Source organism: Ailuropoda melanoleuca, chromosome 15 (assembly GCF_002007445.2).
Source record: "Ailuropoda melanoleuca isolate Jingjing chromosome 15, ASM200744v2, whole genome shotgun sequence".
Taxonomy (NCBI): domain Eukaryota; kingdom Metazoa; phylum Chordata; class Mammalia; order Carnivora; family Ursidae; genus Ailuropoda; species Ailuropoda melanoleuca.
The window spans coordinates 20,788,565-20,808,943 of record NC_048232.1 but is presented as its reverse complement, the minus strand read 5'-3'; the positions used below and the strand labels follow the sequence as shown (position 1 = coordinate 20,808,943).

At 37.8% G+C, this 20,379-nt stretch overlaps 1 protein-coding gene across 1 annotated transcript in view; it reads right to left on the bottom strand.

Moving 5' to 3' along the window:
- Positions 1 to 17,550, bottom strand: part of ARMC3 (armadillo repeat containing 3) — a 91,928-nt gene extending 74,378 nt beyond the window's left edge. The window contains exons 1-3 of the mRNA XM_011227013.3: positions 17,486 to 17,550; positions 14,318 to 14,366; positions 960 to 1,077 (exon numbers count right to left, since the gene is read on the bottom strand). Of these exons, the coding sequence (XP_011225315.2) occupies positions 960 to 1,077; positions 14,318 to 14,365 (166 nt within the window). The 5' untranslated portion in view covers position 14,366; positions 17,486 to 17,550. The remainder of the gene's footprint in view (positions 1 to 959; positions 1,078 to 14,317; positions 14,367 to 17,485) is intronic.
- Between the last annotated feature and the right edge of the window lie 2,829 nt (positions 17,551 to 20,379).

The following is a 20,379-nucleotide window of genomic DNA, read 5'->3' as shown; positions in this document are numbered from 1 at the left end:
ACAATTAATAAACCAATATTAATATGCTACTATTAATTAAAGTCCATGTTTATTCAGATTTCCTTACTTTTAGCCTAATATTCTTTCTCTGTTCCAGAATCCTATCCAGGGTCCCCTGTGACATTTAGTCATATATCCTCAACTCCTCTCAGCTATGAGAGTTTCTCAGACTTTTCTTGTTTTTGATAGCTGTGACAGTTTTAAGGAGTACTGGTTAGACATATTTGTAGAATATCCCTGACTTGAAACTTGTCTGATTTCAGGGTTGTAAGTTTTGGGGAAAAATAACAGAAATGCCATTTTCATTACATCATGTCAAGTTCACATATTATTTCTATGACTTAACACTGTTGATGCTGATTTTGATCACCTGAGGTAGTGTTTGTCAGGTTTCTCCACACTATAAACTTACTCCTTTTTCTCTGTTTCCATATAGCAGTCTTTGAGAATGAGTCACTATGCAAGCCCATACCTAAAGAGTGAAAAGTTATATTCTGCCTCCTTGAGGGCAGAGTACATAAATTATTTGGAATTCTTCTGTATGGGAGATTTGTGTTTTCTCTCCCATTTATTTATTTATTCAATTATTTATTTATATCAGTATAGGCTCATAAATATTTATTTATACTTGGGTTATAATCCAATTCTATTTGTTTTGTTGCTCCAGTAGTTCCAGCTTTGACCACTGGGAGCGCTTGCAGCTCCTGTGACTTAATTTTTTAAACTACAATAAAACCTTCAACATGACTCTTCTATGCAGTGACTAAATTACTCCTTAAGATTAAGATAGGCACTTAGGGAGATATATTACTTTTAGGTAATGCATTAAATGATATTCTGGTTGTCTGAAAGAATTCATCTGACAAGAAGTGAATTAAAAACTAGGGAAAAAGGGCCCATTATGTAGCAAATATTTTAAGAAACTAATGAAATAGAAAAACAGACTGAAAAAAACAAACCTTTTAAAGCAAATCTATAAATGGCTTCACATGCTTTAGCCAAAATTTCTTCTTCTGGAGAATTAAGCATTAACACCACAGTTGCTGCTTTTTTGCTTTCAATCGTTAATGGATCAAACTGAAATGTAGAGAGAACAATGTCAGGTTCACAAAAGAACTTTAAAAAACACATAAAATGAACAGTGTCTAGAAACTTGAAGAGAATATAATCATACAAAAAGGATGTGGTCACTGCCCACGAAGTGCATTGTAAAGTTTTTATCTAAAAAACATCACTGATAGGGCGTCTGGGTGGCTCAGTTGGTTAAGCATCTGCCTTCAGCTCAGGTCATGATCCCAGGGTCCTGGGATCAGGCCCCACATCATTGGGCTCCCTGCTCAGTGGGGAGTCTGCTTCTCTTTCTCCCTCTGCCTGCCACTCCCCCTGCTTGTACTCTCTCTCTGTCAAATAAATAAATAAAATCTTTAAAAAATTGTTTAAAAAAAAAAAAACATAGCTGATAGAAAGATAGTTGCCAGTGCTGGTGGCTTTGGAATTCCTGGGGTAATGGAAGGAAGAGCAAAGCATTTTGGAATCTGACAGATCTAGTCTCTGAACTTAGCCACATGGAATCAAACAAGTTGCTTAAACTGCTAGAATTTCAGTTTCCTTTTCTGTATAATGAGTATATAATACCTATTCTCCCCAAAGGATCAAGGAGAAGATTAGAGATCATATATAGAAAGCACTTAGCACATTGTCTGGCACATAATACATGATCATTAAATAACATATACTAGCATAATTCTCAGTTGATACAAAAGAATCCTTGAGTGCCTGTATATATTAGATGTTCTAAAAGTCCTAATAATCAGTACCTGCTTCTAATCACTACTCTTCCTAAGAAAACAGAAATTATATACATGAAATAACTAAAGGCACTAGAAAACCACATATAACAAATTGTAAAATTGGATAAAATCGGAAACGGCAAATGGTAATATGGTGTAAAGAAAAAGTATAGAGCTCTAGAAAGATCTCTGTCGTGTTATGAGATCTTGAGAATTCATGGGTAGCCAAAGTGCACAACAACAAATTCATGGCTCCTATGGGTTTTCTTTGGTCAAGGCGAAAACCTTGTAAATTATTACACCATTTTTCTTCCATTTCCAGAGACTGGTGAAGGAGGGTGTTCTGCTTATGTTAAAGGGAAAAAAATGCATTTCAAAGTTTTAGCTGGCTCTTTGTGTTGGCCCTTCCTAAATGGACATCTTATTGTGTCTGGGGCTATAACGAAAATTGGTGTTCAGTTTCAGGCTGAGAATGGAGGGACAGATTACTCTGAGTAAGGAAGCATAATTGTGTGATGTTGGGAGAGTGAAGAAGACAAAGAAGAGAGCAGTAAGCAATTACCTAAAAGGGCACAGCTGGGATAAAAATCCCCCTTGCAGGGGAAATGGCTGTTGGATTTCAGGACAGCGTTATCTAACATACAAATTAAAGCTGTTTGTGTATGTCTTACTCTATACTAGAAACTGTAAGAGTTACCAAAGTCACAGTGTTTGTTCTCAAGCCTCTTGGACTCTTTCTGGGGAGATAAAACTTCATTAAAAGTCTGCCAGGGGTGCCTGGTGGCTCTGTCGGTTAAGCATCTGCTCTCGGCTCAGGTCATGATCCCAGGGTTTGGGGATCGAGCCCTACCTCAGGCTCCCTGATCAACAGGAGTCTGCTTCTTCCTCTCCCTCTGCCGCTTCCCCTGCTTGTGTTCTCTCTCTTTCTCATAAATAAATTTAAAAATCTTGAAAAAAAAAAAAAAAGTCTGCCACATGCATCAAGCTTATGGCACTTGTGGGTTTCCAGTGACATGAACCAGTGAGAAAAGAGGGCCCCTCTAGCACAGCCCAGAGCAATGGTAAAGACACTGGCTCCAACACTGATCAGAAGAGCACAATGACCCAGAAATCCACAGAAATTGTGAGGGAGGGACTTCTGAAACTATTTGGGGATGGAGGCTTGAAAACTACCAGGCAAGTGTATTAACTATATATTTAAACAAATTACTTGGTAATTGCTCCAGCCAAAACAAGAAAAGCAAAATATAAAAACAATAGTAGTAGATCAATAAATACAAAAAAATATATAGTTAAGCTGAATGATAGTGATGTTGTGACTCACAATGTAATTCTTAATGATTTCTGAAGTAATGATGACACATTATGAAAAAAAAATTGATAATGACTTGGAATTAAAATTCTAGAAATTTTTCGACAAAGCTCATGTAAAGGAAATAGGATTGTTTTGGTAAAGAGAATGAGATTATTGCCTAGTAATTTATTTTTACATTGATATAAAAAACAGGCTTAAATATGTGTTTAATAGACTACAGATAAGTAGAAGTTCCAAATTACCCAAAGGAAAGGGTAACAAATGAAAGTTGCTCAATTTCTTGAAGGAATAAGAAAAAGGGAAGAAAAATATAAGAGACACAACATGAAAATATAGCAAAGAAACAACTTAACCGAAAAATAAACCTTAAACTTAAAATGATAGGAATAAAATCAAATATATCAATGGCCAAAACAAACATCAACAGGGCAAATAGATCTCATTAACTAAGATTGTCAGATTAAGTTAAAAAGCAAAATCTACTCTGTTTTTTGTATATTGGTGAATATTTCTTCCACTTGATCTTACAGAAGATAAATTCAGATCTAAGATACAGAACATTTCTATCACCTCTTCATGCCCCTTCCCCCTCCAAAAAAACCCAGAAAAATGATCGTTATGTGACTTCTAAAATCATCAGTTTTTTCTTTTCTTGAACTCTATATAAAGAGAATCATAGAACATGACTTCTTTCACATGTGCCTTCGCTAGCATGGCACAATGTCTCTGAGATTCATTCACATTTTTGTACTACTAAGTCATACTTTCCATAGCTGTAGGTTATTCCGTTGGGTTTTTTCTACCAACTTGGGTTCTTTTCTACCAGTTGGAGGCCATCATGAACAAAGCTCCAGTGACTATTCTTGCACATGACTTTTTGTGGGTATATATATATATATATATATATGCCTTCATTTCCCTTGGGTATACACCTAGGCATGGATTTGATGAGTCATAGGCTAGATAACGTATTTACCTATCATAGATACTGCTGAACAGTTTTCCTAAAGTGGTTTTATCAATTTATGTTCCCACTAGTTATAAATAAGAGTTCCAGTTGTTCCACATCCTCACCAATCCTTGGTATTGTCAGTCTTTTTAATTTGCCTCTCCACAGCTCTTAGATTATATTTTTATTTATTTTTTTAATTTTTATTTTTTTTTAAAGATTTTCTTTATTTATTCGACAGAGATAGAGACAGCCAGCGAGAGAGGGAACACAAGCAGGGGGAGTGGGAGAGGAAGAAGCAGGCTCATAGCAGAGGAGCCTGATGTGGGGCTCGAACCCATAACACCGGGATCACGCCCTGAGCCGAAGGCAGACGCTTAACCGCTGTGCCACCCAGGCGCCCCAGATTGTATTTTTAAATCAATCTGCTGTTCGTGGTTGTTGCCGTAGAAGAAACGCTCCACTGCTCTCTGCTACTGTTACTACAACTACTACCACATCCTGGCCCGAAGCAGAAGCATTCCCGTTACTTTTCAAAATCCTCTTACGTCCCTTCTACTGACTCTGACTCAATACATTCATCTATCTCTCAGCTTTGTCTTCTGCCATTATGTTCGATACTCTTACCAAATTTTCTTTGCTTCCTCACAGATAGATTTCCTGTAGCGACCACAGTGTTCAGTCTTTGAGGATTTCTTGGTAGCCAACAAGCAAATGGTGAAAGATAAAGCTTCACCGTTGAGCTACTCCCACTACAGCTATTCCTCCTCCTCACTGGGGTCCCCACCCCATTCAGTCCCTCTACTGCCACTTCAGCTTTCTCGTTTCTTCACTTTACTTCTTATCCTGCTTAAATGTCAAGATCTATTATTTTAATAACACTCTTGCCAAACCCTAAATAAACCTTTGTGTCCTTCTGTCTTCTCATCAAATCAATTTTAGGATACCCCAGCCCTGAACAAACACTATGATTTTCCTTCGCATTTGTGCCCAAGCATCCGAACATTCTTAGAGCATGTTAAACTATGGGGGGAAATCCGTATTACTGTAAATTCATGATCAACAACTTCACAAGAGACTCACATACTCACAGGAGCCTCTGCACATATTCTTCAACATGAAAGAAAATGTTTCTCCTACTATCTAAGCCCAACATCTAATGTGTTGATTCATTTAATTCACTCATTCATTCAATAAACACTCATTCAACCCCTAATAAGTGCATTTCACTGAGAAGAGTGCATTAACCATGCCCCCACTCTCATAGAACATACATATTCCCAGTTATGTCATACCATTAATCATCCCTTTTTTCTCTGGAGTAGTCACCTTTCTCTTAACAATTAAATTATTCCCATTACTTCATTTGAGTCTGCTTTACAGAGGGCCAATTTAAATTCAGTAAAATCACGTAAGTGTAAGTTTGATGAGTTTTAATAAATGTGTATGTACGTATAACCAAAGACATGTGGAACTTTCCATTACCCCAAAATATTCACTCCCGCCTCCCTGCAGTTGATGCCCTTTTCCCATATCCACTCTAGGCAACCACTGATCTTCCTTGTTTCACTATAGATTAACTTTGACCGTTTAATGTGAAATTATTACATAGGTACACTTTATGTATGGCTCCTTTCATTTGGCAGAACACTTATGAGATTCGTTCAGACTGTTCTATGTATCAGTGATTTATTCCTTTTTATTGTTGAGTGGTCTCTCATTATATGGATACAACACAATTTGTTTATTCATTCAATTAGCTGATGTACCTTTGTGATGTTTCCATTTGGGACCATTATGAATAAAGCTGCAATGGCATTTTCATATAAGTCTCCTTGTAGATAATATGTTTTCATTTCTCTTGAGTAAATACCTAGGAGTAGAATTTATGGCTTGTCTGGTAGTGCATGTTTAACTTTGCAAAAAATAATAATAATGATACTTTTTCCAAAGTAGTTTTACTATCTTGTGTTCCTACCAGCAATGTATCTACATCCAACAAGTATATCTCTTCATTTATTTGTCTTCCTTAATTTGTCTCAGCAACGTTTTATAGTTTTCAGCATATAAGCATTGCATTTATTTTGTTAAACTTATCTCTAAATATTTCATTATTTTTGATGCTAATGGCAAATGATATCTTTTTTTTCTTCATGTATTTTAAACAAGTGCTATTAGGTGAACAACATTTAGGACCATTTTTTCCTCTTACAAATGAACCTTTTCATTATGATGATACATATCTCTTTTACTCTGGTAATATTATTTGCCCAGTAATATAATTCATCTAGTATTAATACAGGCACTCCATCTTTCTTATGATTATTTCAGTATATCTTTTTCCATATTTTTACTTTTAACCTATCCATATCTTTATATTGAAAGGCGATTTCTTGTAGACAGCTTATAGTTTGGATCTTGCTTTTTTTAATTCAGTTTGACAATCTCTCACTTTTAATTGGAATATTAAATCATTTACATTTAATATAGTCATGGATATGACTGCGTTTTAATGGACCATCCTGCTAGTTGTTTTCTCTTTTTCTGATTTGGTCCCTGGTTCCTTTTTTCCTGTCTTCTTTTGGATAATTGAATTTTTTTAGTGTCCAATTTTCCCAGTTATGTTATACCATTAATCATCCCTTTTTCTCTTGAGTAGTCACCTTTCTCCTACTATCAACGGAGTTTTCTTCTGATCATGGGTCACATTTTTCTTTGCATATATAATAATTTTTATTGGCAACTAAACATTGTGAAAATGATGTTGTTAAGTGTCTGGATTCTTTTGGGGGGGTTTCTCTTAAAGGATGTTGAATTTTGCTCTGTTAGACAGTTGTTTCATTTATGGTTCAGCTTGATTTATTTAAGGCCTGTTTTAAAGCCTTATTACAGCAGGTCTGAGGAAGCCTTTGCTCTAGGGCTGGATTAGACATACTGCTATGAAGGCATGATCTTGCTGGGGGCTCTATTTAATACTCCAGATGTTCAATAAGATCTCTCCAATCTTTTGGATCAAAATCAGACTCCTATAGGAGTCTAAAAATTATGCAGCTTACAACTCCCTGATAGTTGTTCATGCCTGTTCTTTGTCATGAGCAGGAGATTCACCCTGTGCAGCTTAGACTTCAAAGAATCAAGAGGACCATTAACCAAATTTCTGGAGCTATTTTTCTGTGTATTTCCCTCCCCTCTGGCACTCTGCCCTGCAAATTCCAGCCACCTTAGCCTCTCTAAACTCTAGCTTCTCAAAACTCTCTTATTTTAAAACAAAAATAATCTTTCCCTAGATGTTAATCACCTTCCAGATGCTATCCTATCTCTCCTTCCCTTTCAATCAAAATTTTTATGAACTATTGATTTTTCTCCATTTTCTCCCTCTCACATGTCCTGCTGAACATCTCTAAACTGACTTTCATCCTCATCAGTTCACCAAAATAGTTCTAAGACAATCATCAGTGATCAGCAAGTCACCTATCACTTCTTTACATTTTTGCCTCATTTCTAGAGAATTAAAATAATAAATAATACTTGAAACTATAGAAGCTTAAGGCTTACTTTAATTATTAGGCCTCCATCTTTCTAGATCAATTTTTTATTGCTTTTTATTCATGGTAATTTGGGTATTGAAAATCCTTGGGTTTTGTTGTTGTTGTTGTTGTTTGGGAGGAGTTGTTTTGTTTTATTTTTTCACAGCTATATTCCTCTGAACTTCCCTATAAGAGCACTTAATACACTGCATCATTTCCTTAGTCTGTCTTGATCAGTATTTTTACCATCATTTACTCAGTTGCTCATGCCAAAAACCTTGAAACACCTCCCAACTCCTCTCCTTCTCACACCCCACATGCAGTCCATCAGCAAATCCTATCAATTCTACCCTCCACATGGATCCTCACTACGGCCACTTCTTGCCTTCTCCATAGTTACCACCCAGGCCTACCGCATAGTTTATGGCTCCTCTGTAAGGGCCTCCAAACTGGTCTTCCAGTTTTCACTTTTCTTTCCCATTGTAGCTAGAATGATCTTATGCTTTTTGTTTTAAATATAAATGAGATGTCACTAATCCTCTACTTGTAACCTTCCACTGGATTCCTCTTTTTGCACATTAGAAAAAAATCCAACCTCCTTAAAATAGCCGAAAAAGCCCAACATGATCCCCACCATTCCACCACTTTTGGTACCTACCTCATACTCCCTGCTTTCTAATTTCCGGTCATACCAACCTTCTTGGCATTCCTCACACATACTAAATAAGGCCTTCGTTATTATTTTCTGGCTGGGGATATTTGCATAGCATACGTCCTCCTTCCATCTGTCTTTCTTAAGAGTGACCCCACTGAGAAAGCTTGCCCTGACAGGGGAATTTTATTTAAAGTAGCCTGATCACTCTCTGTCCTTATATCCTACTTTATTTTCCTCATCGATCTTATTGCTCCCTGAATTATATTATTACTTGTTATTATTTGACTGCTTCCTCCGACCAGACTATTTGCTATTCTGGTATTTCAATATTTTTTCAGCTCACTTTATAAGCATGTGAATAAATATGCCATGTTAAAACAAGGATATGTCATGACACAATGACTACAATTGTCAAAGGAGTACATGAACATGTATTTAAACTAAAACTATCATAGATATCTTGAATCCTTCTTTAATGGTTGAGAAGACCCTTCAGTATTTTGCCATGTCTTCCAGTCATCATTAAGAAAAAGGTGATATGAGGTACAAGAAGCTTAACAGGAAGATTCAAACTGAGAGTTACAATCTCAGGAGCTGTTGAAGGAGGAGACACACCAATATTTGGCACAGAGTGAAGAAACTTGGCATGACATTTGTTTCTCCTACAGAGCCTACAGCATTATAGTAATTTTTTATTTAAAAAGGTGCTGAGAATAAAATGATAGCTATAACAGAATGCCACACAACTAAATAAATAATACTGTGCTGTAATTACATATGCCATCTGCTTTCCTGTGAGGAACTCACAGTCAGTCACCAACAAGCTGGTTGTGAAATTATAATTTCACGCTCTATACAAAATAAATGATGAACAAAAGTTATTTATAGAAAGAGTGAAATAAAGGGGAAGCATTTGGGCCAAAATTTGAATTTTAAGCTCAGTCGATTCGAGAAGCTGTAGACTTAGAGAGATATTTTTATATCCCTGTTAAAGAAACAAGATTGTCTAGAATAGTGCTGCCCAGTGGAATTTCAATGATGGAAATGTTCTGATTCTGCATTGTTCAATACAGCAGTCAAAAGCCACGTGGGGCATCGGAGCACTTGAAGTGTGATGTGACTGAGGAACTGAATTTTTCATTTAATTTTTAGTTGTTAATTTTGATTGATTTAACTTAGTTATTATAAATTTAAATTTAAATAACCACATGTGGCTAGTGACTACTGCATTAGCACAGGTCTAAAAGAACGCAAAATTATAAAGCTGAACTCAGTGAAAATATATAAATCCTGACAGTTTAGTGATTTTTATGGTACCAATAAGGGCAAATAAAAGGCTTTTTTGATGTCTGTTGGAATGTGTTTACTACATCAGTGGTCTCAGATCACAAGGAACCAATTACACAGGAAAAGAGAGACAGATAAACAGAAGGAAGCAGACTACCACCCGAGTACGAACTTCTAGCAGAGAACATCTAGACATCAGTTAAAATCTGCTAAAAAGTGTAAAAATTAAAATGCAAACAGCTAAAATCGTCTCTAGTTTTCTTTATAACCTGAATTAAAGCAAAAGTTCAGAGCCAGATAAGCAAGCTGATAATTGTTTATATGGTTTGTATATGTTTATTAATTTATACTAATTTTCATTTAATCATAACATTTTGTTTATCTGTAATGAGGGTGAAAGACAGGAAAATAAATTCCCGTGAAGCTTCATTTCTGAAATAAGTCCAGGTGGTTTTGGCAGTTGGTGACAGAGTATTAAGGGTTGCATTCTGAGGCTGATGAAAGCATCCTGGAGGAACAAGACCCTGGAGACATCTGCCTCTTGCAAGGACCTGGGTTTGGTTGCCCAGCTGAGGGCATTGCTACTGCCTGTCGCTCTGAGTCAATGCTCACCGAGCTTATCGCCCCCATACGCACCGAACTACAGAGAGAAGGTGCTGACCCATTAACATAAATGTTCAGTTAACTTGATACTTATTGAGATTCCAGAACCATAGCATAGTCCCTTGTGAGTCTAGATGCTGTGGATTTATCCACTGAAACCCAATTTCCTCTGAAATATTAAGAAAATAAAAGTTCCATGCTCATCAACTTGAAGACCATGAATCATGACGGCCACACCACAGGCCACTGGGAACTTCAGCGGTCCACTAGTCTTCCACAGCTGATTTCCCTGCCTCCTTTGACAATTCATAAAAATTCTAGTGTAATAGAGTGATGAAGAGTACCCTCAACGACATCATTCTTTTACTAATGCCAAGGACTGTTCCAAGCATCTTACATTCATCTAACCTTGCCTCACTGCTGTGAGTAGATATGAAGTGGATATCAATTCATCCTCACTGGAGTATACGGAGGTTGGGAACTTTGCCCCAGATCATAAACAGTGGATGATGGATGCCAGTCTCTGGCAGTATAGCTCGGAGCCTATATTCTTTGTCACTGAATATCTTGCCTTGTATTAAATATTGCTACTAAGGTCGTTTGCTAGTAACTCTCTTATGCAGTCACTCCACAGAAAGTTTGTCTTTTACTTCAACCATCACAAACAAGATTTCAGCCAGACATGGAAAAGATGTGGGGAGGGAGAATATAGTTACATGGCTCGTTCAAGCTGTATCCTCCCCACATCTAAGCATCTTCTTAGCTAGTGGTCACTTTGATGAGAAGGAATGGAGGTCAATAAACCATATAGGCACATATTAAGTGTATGTTTTCACAATGAGAAAATTAGAAAAGGCAAAAGGAGCTTTTTGTTTTAACTGAACATTCTTCTTTCTGTCCCCATTACCCATTTTAAATAGTAGATGAAAGACTCATAAAAGACTAATAAAAATACAAACCTTTGGAAATAATGTTTTTAGGAACTCCATCAGGAAGTTGTTATTAGTTGACACAGGAAAGTTTATTTTCTTAAGCAGTTATATATCCATGTTTTAAATTTGGTTTTCCTTTAAAATTTATACAAGAAAACTTTTGTAGACCTTAAAAGGTACACCTTGGAAAAAATTCCGAGTTCAGATAGCTTAAACTGTGGCATACTGTTTTGAAGTATTTGAATTTACAAGATAGAAAGTGGTTACATACTTTCACCCTAATCTATCTGCTTTACTAACATAAAGTCAGAGTAGGGGAAGGATGGAAGGACCTTGAGGAAAGGCAATAGCCAAGGACCACATGGTAACTGTAACATGTCTTTTTTTTTTTTTTTTTTTGGTCTCACTCTATTTTTTTTAAAGTATAATTAACAGTGTTATATTAGTTTCAGGTGTACAATATAATGATTCAACAATTCTATACATTTCTCAGTGCTCATCAAGATAAATGTACTCTTTAATCCCCTTTATCTCATCCACCCCCACCTACCTCCCCTCTGACAACCACCAGTTTGTTCTCTGAATTTAAAGTCTGTGTTTTTTTGTTTGTCTCTTGTTTTGTTTTGTTCATTTGGTTCTTTTCTTACATTCCATGTATGATGAAGTCATTAGGTATTTGTCTTTCTTTGTCTGACTTACTTCACTTAGCATTATACCCTCTAGGTCCTTCCATGTTGTTGCAAACAGCAAGATCACATTCCTTTTATAGCTGAGTAATATTCTATTGCATATATATATATATATATATATATATGCATCTTCTCTAACCATTCATCTATGGACAGATACTTGATGCAATCCTTATCAAAATACCAGCAACATTTTTCACAGAACTAGAACAAATAATACTAAAATGTGTATGGAACCACAAAATATCTCAAACAGCTAAAGCAATCTTGAGAAAGAAGAACAAAGCTGGAGTTATAACAATCCCAGATTTCAAGATGGACTACAGCTTTGTAGTCATCAAAACGGTATGGTACTGGCACAAAAATAAGACACATAGATCAATGGAACAGAATAAGAGCCCAGAAATAAACCCATGCTTCTATGGTCAATTAATCTTCATCATAGTAGACAAGAATACACATGGGGAAAAGGCAGTCTCTTCAACAAATGGTGCAGGGAAAACTGGACAGCTACATGGAAAAGAATGAAACTGGACTACTTTCTTACACCATACACAAAAATAAACTCAAGTGGATTAAAGACCTAAATATGAGTCCTGAAACCATAAAACTCCCAGAAGAAAACACAGGCAGTAATTTCTTTGACATTGGCTATTCCACACGCTTTGGCTGTCCCTAAATCTACTGTGAACTGAGGAAACAAGACCTAGATGTCTGGTAACGCTAGGATTAAAACTGTTTTTCAAGTTGTTGACTGTGCCCTGCAAGGACTGGAGTACAGAGGACAATGCAAGCAAGACATTGCAAAATTATAGAAAGGGTATTAGGCAAATATATCTATTGTTTAATACTCTAATTTTAATCAGACAGTGTTTGTCGGCAAGTACTGTGTTCATTAGTCCACTTTTCAGTAATAAGACGTCAATAATGCTATTGTGTGGGGCACCTGACTGGCCCAGTCAGTGGAGTGTGCAACTCTTGATCTTGGGGTTGTGAGCTTGAGCCCCACGTTGGGTGTAGAGATTACTTAAAAATAAAATCTTGGGACACCTAGATGGTTCAGTCGGTTAAGTGTCTGACTCTTGATTTGGGCTCAGGTCATGAACTCAGGGTCCTGAGATGGAGCCCCTGTCAGGCTCCGCACTTAGCAGGGAGTCTGCTTGAGATTCTTTCCCTTCCCCCTCTGCCCTCCCCCTGCGTGCTCGCCCTCTCTCTCCCCCTTAGATAGATAGGTAGATAGATAGATACATAAATAAATAAATAATAAAAAGTGGTAATGCAAACTTGGAATGCAATGAAAAAAACAAGAGAATTTGGAATGTTTTAGGCTTATGTCCAAAGGGAGAGCAACTAGAATGATGAAAATGCATCATGAACCACAACGACCCTCTATCTCTACAAAGCCTTCCTAGACGTGGAGACAGATGCCTTCCGCAGTCTTTACTCCCAACTTACTGAAGGATCATACATAAGAAGTTACATAGGGGTGTGTGTGTGTGTGTGTGTGTGTGTGTGTGTGTGTATGTGAGAGAGAGAAAGAGACAGAGAGAGTCTAAAGGAGTCCCATAATAATAGGTTTATTTACTAGTGTTAACTATTTGCCAGGTACTGAAAACTTGGTGTGCTTTATTTCATTTTCATTCCTACAATGGCCAAAATGAATTGGACATTACAATTTGCACTGAAGAAATTTTTTTTTAAACTGAAATAACTCAGCCGCATTTAGCAACTATGCCAAATAACACAGCTCATGAGAGGCAGCTCTGGGACGTGGGTCAGATTTGTAACCACAAAGCTGCAGTGCTGTTGAGAGGGTCCTGCGCTAAGCTCAGCTTCCCTCAAACTATAAAATCCTGACAGTCTACTGACTGACTATAAGCGTTTTTTATTCACATTTTATTTGAAGAAAATTACATCAAATGTCTGTTTCAAAATAAGTTTCTAAACTGAAAGCTGTCCAAGTTCATTTTCTATTTTTAATACAATCTTTTGGTAATTCGTAAACTTTAAAGAAATAAAACCATGCTTTTAAAAGAGAGACAGGGTTTTGTGTTGTAGGCAAGGCATTACTCAAATATTTGGAATAGAAAAGGAGGATGAACCCACACTTTTCTTCGCATAAAATTGGAAAATACAAGACTTCTGATGTCCAAATGGTCGTCTTCAGACAACCTTATATACCTATCTAGTGGCTACGGCATAAACTCTAGTTTTTTTTTGAAACTTGACTTGGATGATTAACATTAACGAGAGACAGGCAAATATAAATTTAAAATATTTAAAAGAACAAACCAAAACTATTTGTTCATTAGCTAGGCTTATACACATGCCATCCACATACTGGAAAAGCTAATAATTACTCTCTAATTGTGCTAATTATGTAATGACAACATTGTCAATGTTTGTTTATATAATGTTAGATTCCTCTAACTAATCTTATCATTAGTCAGACTTTGGACTTCTGCCACCGTGTACTCTTGTATATACGGGTATGTGCCAAACTGTTTGAACGATTCATTTTTCAAACTGGTTGTTAATGTGCTGCTACGATATTCAAATCAGAAACTTACCACTTCCTTAGGAGGCGGTTCTGCTTCCTTCTTTATCTTTTTACCCATTCTGGAAAAAGATGCAATAAACAGTTAAAAGTGTCATTTGTAGGGGTGCCTGGGCAGGTCAGTCGATTAAGCATCTGACTCTTGATCTCAGCTCAGGTCTTGATCTCAGGGTTGTGAGTTCGGGCCCCATGTTACCCACGCCCTTAGAAGGAGACTTATTTTCTCATCTTAATTTTACCTGAAAAGAGACTATGCAATACATGTAAAAATTATTGTACATGTACAAATATGTTACCTACCTTCAAATCTACCTATTTCAAATCTACAGTTTTTAAGGAATCTTATCAATAAGATTGTTGAGCATTAGTCCTGGCTGCCAGTTTGTAAGGAAGAGAACATCAATGACATAATTTTTACTTACATAACAGGAAACAGTTTACCAAGCTTACAGCTCATTTATGGAGGGTTTGGGAGACTAAATCCAAGTTACTTTTGCGATCTGCAAGAATGTTTTGCCACAAAGGGATGGATTTTTGTCTGCTTTCTCACATTGGTCATTTTCCCAGATAACCAAAAGTTTTTCTAATATAATCCATAGCTCAATTAAAAAAAGTAATTGAGAACCTGAAGAGATGTATTCTGGGGAAATTTGGGGTTATTGCTTGCAAGACCCTTTTCTACCTGCCCTTGTATGTCCATGTCTGTGCAGGAAAAACGTCAGAGCATTGGTACTCATAGTTGATATACCACAGAGGAATAACTCCATCTGGGTACAGAGAACTTACCAAGATGTTGCTGACTGTTAGAATAACCCCAGAAATCTTTTGAATTTTCCCCAATGAGAGTTTGTGGGGCTATGGTTGGCATTTGCGCAACCTCAGATGATATAAACTAGTCTCGAGGAAATTACTATAGTTTCCAGAGAAATTCTGGGAAGTCGAAAATCCTTGGAGAGAATCTACGCTGTCAGAGTTAGTTCCGATAGTCTGTCAAGGCACAAATACAACTCCTAGCATTAGAAACACTGACCGGAATTTATCATATATTTTAAAAAGCCACATGTTCATAGAAACTCATAGGGAGTTCTGAAAGACATCCAGGTCCCTAAGTTCAGGTCACATAAATTTCGAGATCTTTGAGGGTCTGGGCAAGTTTATGCTGTGACACACTAACCTCACATTATATCCAATATATTAAACATTAAAATGTACCCACATTTTCCATTAAATACAATTTTCATCATAAAAAGTTTTGAAATTAAGATTTGAAATTATTCAGCAGTTTGTGCACCTGGAAATTCTTACAAAATGAGAAAAATTGTTTTCAAATGTAACTTAATATTAATAAAAAACTTTTAACATTAATTTTTCAATTTTCATATTTTAGAGGTAATTTTTTTTCAAAATTCAAACATCTTTCATAGATGTTTAAAAAGCACAAAGACCCTAGACTTTGTGTCTATAATATTCCAAGCAGATGCACAGAAACTACTCTGGACAAATTAAAATCTATCCCATGACTAACCTCTAGGAAAAGAAATTTCATAGCTCTTTGCAACCAATTCCAAAATACGGCAGCCTTTGATTTACATAAGAACTGCTTATGAATAATGTTTGAGAAGGAACTGAATTACACCCGCACAAAATTACTGTGGATCATCTGATTTTCACTCAGGAACTTATTTTTCCCATTCCAGGATAGTGGCTTTGAATAACTGCATATTGAAGAGTACAGAGGTTGGAATAGCCTTAACACGGGATTATAGCAATGGAGCTATTCCTAGGCAATACCGTGAAGTAAGCATTTAGTTTGTGTTTTTATTGCCACGTTGAGCGTAATAGTTAATGGGGGAGAAAGTGTACAACTGACAGAGAACCAGGGACAATAAGCCTCAAGGATAACCCTAAGGTGTTTTTTTTTTTAACTTTGTAAATCAACATTTCACTTAAAATCAACATGATACAACCAAATTACCTGTATTATTTTATTCTTTAAAAATTTGTTTTCCTTTAAAGCTTGAGAGGTGTCAAATTAAGAAAATAAATCCCTTTGTTTGAAGCAAACCTGCTTTCCTTGACTATTTTACCACCTGCCCATTGATGATTTTTATTGTGCTAAAATAAACATACCATAACATTTACCATTTTAATCATATTTAGTGCATAGCTCTGTGTTTACTGTCCACTTTAGAGGTAATACATTTCATTGCAGAAAATTTAGAAAACAAGGAAGGGCACATGGGATTAAAAAAAAATCACTCAGGAAAAAACTCAGGGATATTAGTCCTATTTCAATATAGTTCCTTTTTTGTGTATTTTCTATAGTGATTTTACCATCCTACCTGGATTTCTAGCCCGTATTCTCAACTTCCCTTCCTGGAACCATTTTCCTACTATATTCTTATACTAACAGACAAGTTCATGAAAGCTCAGTCTCCATTTATTGCTCCAATCATCTCCAATGAATCAGTATTATGTCATTTAAAATAATACTGTAAAATCCACTATCTAGACCGTCGCCTATTGTTGAGCATTTGTTTCCAATTTCCTGAAATTATGGATAAGGCTGCAATGAACATCCTTAGACATAAAATGTTCATCCACATTCCGCAACTGCTTCTTTAAGATAAAGTGAAATAACTGGGTGAAAAGGCATGAACTTCACCGCACTGAGTACGAAAACAAATCTGCTTTATATGTGCATCTTCTCGATTATTAGAGAGGAGCCACATTTCCCCCCACAGATGTATCAATCATTTGTACTTCTTCGTGAACTTTCAGACTACATGACCTTACCTATTTGCCAACGAGGAGATATTTTTTGAGAAAACCTGAAGGGGAGGAGGAAGGGTACAACAAGGGGGACTAGCATCTGGAGTTGGTGAGAGTCAAGTAACGGAACGTTAGACCCTCAGATCCCCTCTACGGGCCTCAGTTTTGTCACCTGTTAAATGCTTCGAAGGCGGCCGGGATGCTTAGGAAACCCACCCCGACCCCCGTCTAATACCGAGGGCATGGGGCCGACACCGACAACCCCTACAAGGTGTTCGTTCGTTCCCTCAGTTGCCCCAGATGTCCCCACCCGCGGGGCACCTTCTCCTTGCCCAAGTTCTGCTGGGACCTCAGCCCTGGGCCTCTCCACAGCGCGGGAGTAGCTGCGCAGCCGCACGCCTGCCTTTACCTGCCAGGAGATCCCTCAGAGCAGCGGTCCTCGGACCTGGAGAACTGCACCCGCCACTGCCGGCGCGCGCCTAGGCCACTGTTGTTCTGGGTTGCTAGGCGACACCGGGACGCGCCTGCGCGCGCAGGGGCGCGCGCGCCTCCGCCCAGGAAGCTCGCGCTCTGCCTCCCGAGGCGCTCATCGTCCGGCTTTAGAAAAGCCGTCCGTAGGCTAAGAGCTGAGGCGTCCTTTCCTCCCTGAGTCCCGGTGCTTTGAGGCAGGATAGACGTGAGACTCCTCCTCTTCCTAGTCGTGGCAGGCGAGCCCAGGTGAAAACTGTAGATCAGCGGGCAGCGCAGCCTCAGCTTCTAGCCAGCGGCCTGGCTCCGGATACAAATGTTGAGATGCCATTGCTTCCTCCCGAAGACAGGCCTCAGCCAGAATCCTGCGGGTGACTTCCAAATCGCCACTCCCTGTCCACACTCCACGAAGCCGCACACCTGCAGGGCCGACACCCTGCATGCACTAGGGTGTCTAGTCTGCCCTCGCAGAACTTATCTTGTCCCTCATAATCTCCTCTTCCACCTTTCTTTCCTCTTTATGCCATTCTTCCCAATGACCCAGACCTTCATTTCCCTTCTTCGTCCTCCACCCTCCCCTCCAATCAGCAGTTAAGTCAATTGGCCCTCTTCATTTTGTCGCAGATTTAGTCCCTGTCTTCAATCCTTACTGTCGCCCCAATCCACGTCATCCTTTTTGGCTCCTGATGACTTCGGTTCCTCTCTCCTTCCTATTCATTCACCATACCAGAGACAGATCAACGTTCCAGAAATTGTTTTAGACATGTCGGCCCGCTACTCAAACTTCAATTGGCTTCCTAAAATAAAGTCTGAACTCGTTAGCCTGGCATTCAAAACTGCCTGCCCCATCCCTGTTCGATTTGTGCAGCCCACCATTCTCCTACAACACCAGCCCCAAACTTAAACGGTTCCCCCAATTTTTCCATATTTTTCTCTTCTGGATTTTGCTCACTGTCCCTTCATCATTTCATCTATTCCACAAATATTTATTAAGCATCTACTATTTGCCAGGTCATGTTCAACTTGTGTAACTCCTGGAATATTCTTTCATTTCTACTTAAGCCCAGCTCAAATGCCGTCTTCATAAAATACTCTTTGATTGACTTTAGCAAAAAAAAAAAAAAAAAAAATCTCTCCCTCTCCTGAATTCTTCTCAGACTTTTAAAACTCCATCGCTTGCCTGCTTCTGCTGGTCCCCCAGCCCGAAGAGTGTTAGATGTTTCTTATAGTTGCTTTTTTCACATCCCTTTAAGTCCTTATATCACTTTGTAAATTACCTGGTAAATAGCTTCATACATATTTAAGAATTATTTGTATTAAATTTTCTATCAAATAACTTGTAATTTCTGTCTCCTGATTGGACCTTGAGTAATACTCTCCTAGGTCTTCAGCCTCTCCCTCTCTTCCAGCCTTCTCCACTTCAATACAGGAACACTGTGAAGTCCCTTCTTTGCCTCATACCAAAAAAACCCAGAAACAAACAAACAAAAAAAAAAACCACCTTTCAACCTGTATTCCCTACTAGCTATCATTCTGTTTTTCTCTCTCTCTTCTTGACCATGAGTTTCCAAAACAGTAGCCTGCATTTGATATTTCTACATGTGTTAACCTCCACTCACTCTTCAAACCACAGTGATCTAGTTTGGTCCCACTACTAAAACTACTCCAATCCATTGGCTGTTTCTTAGTCATCTTCCTGGACCTTGACAGTTGTATATAACACTCTTGATGATATCTCGTTCTTGAAACACCTTCCTTGGTTTCCTTATACTATTTGCTCTCGATCCTCCTCCTACTTTTATGACCACTGTTTAAGATCTTTTCTATACAGACTTAAGTGTTGACATTTCCCAGGATTCTGTTCCTGGTTCCCTTCTCATACTATATGCTTTTCCAGGGTGATCTTTATTTTTGTGACTTCAACTGCCATACACATAGCTCCCCAGCAGACTTCAATACTGAGATCTAGGTCCATATATCCTTCCTCCTACTGAAAAGCTCTACCTGGATGTCCACAGGCAACTCAAACATCAGTACTACCCAACTAAACTTATCATTTCCCTTTAGGAACATGTTTTTCTATTTATTAAGAGGTCCCACTACCCACCTAAATACCCAAGCATAAATTCTGAATGTCATTTTAGAACCATTCTCCTTCATATTCAGTTATGTGAATTCCCCTAAAACTCTCTTGAATTTATTCTCACTTTTCCATTCCCATAGTCCAAGTACTGAGTGTCACCATCCTTTACCTGATTTCATCTAACAAGACTTCTGACAGGTCTATCACCCTCTAGCTTCATCCTAGTTTCAATCCACCTTCACCAAGATGACCAAAGTAATCTTTGTAATTTGTTTCCCTCCTTGTTGGCTCCCAATCACGCCACCACATGCATGATGAGATACAACAAGATTCTTAAATTAGCATTCAAGAGCTAATTCTGGCTGACTCCTCCATACTGCAATAGCTTCTCTAATCACTCAAAAAAAAAAAAAAGAAAGAAAAGAAAAGAAATGGCAAACTGCTCATAATTCTCCAAGTACACTATGACATTTTATGCCCTTCATCCTCCTAATCAGGATGAAAACCATCTATTTGTCTTTCAAAATTTATCTTAGTCATGGGTTCCTCCAGAAAGTCTTCACTGGATTCTCCAAACATGGTGAAACATTTCTCATTTTTTGCCCCCGCTGTGCCTTACACTTGTCTATTTCTGCTATTTTCACAAGATATTGTGATTTATTTGATATGTGTGTGTCTTCCCACATAGGGTCTTTCTAAATGTTCATAAATAACTAATATTTGTTGAATGTCTATATGAACCAAGCAGTGAT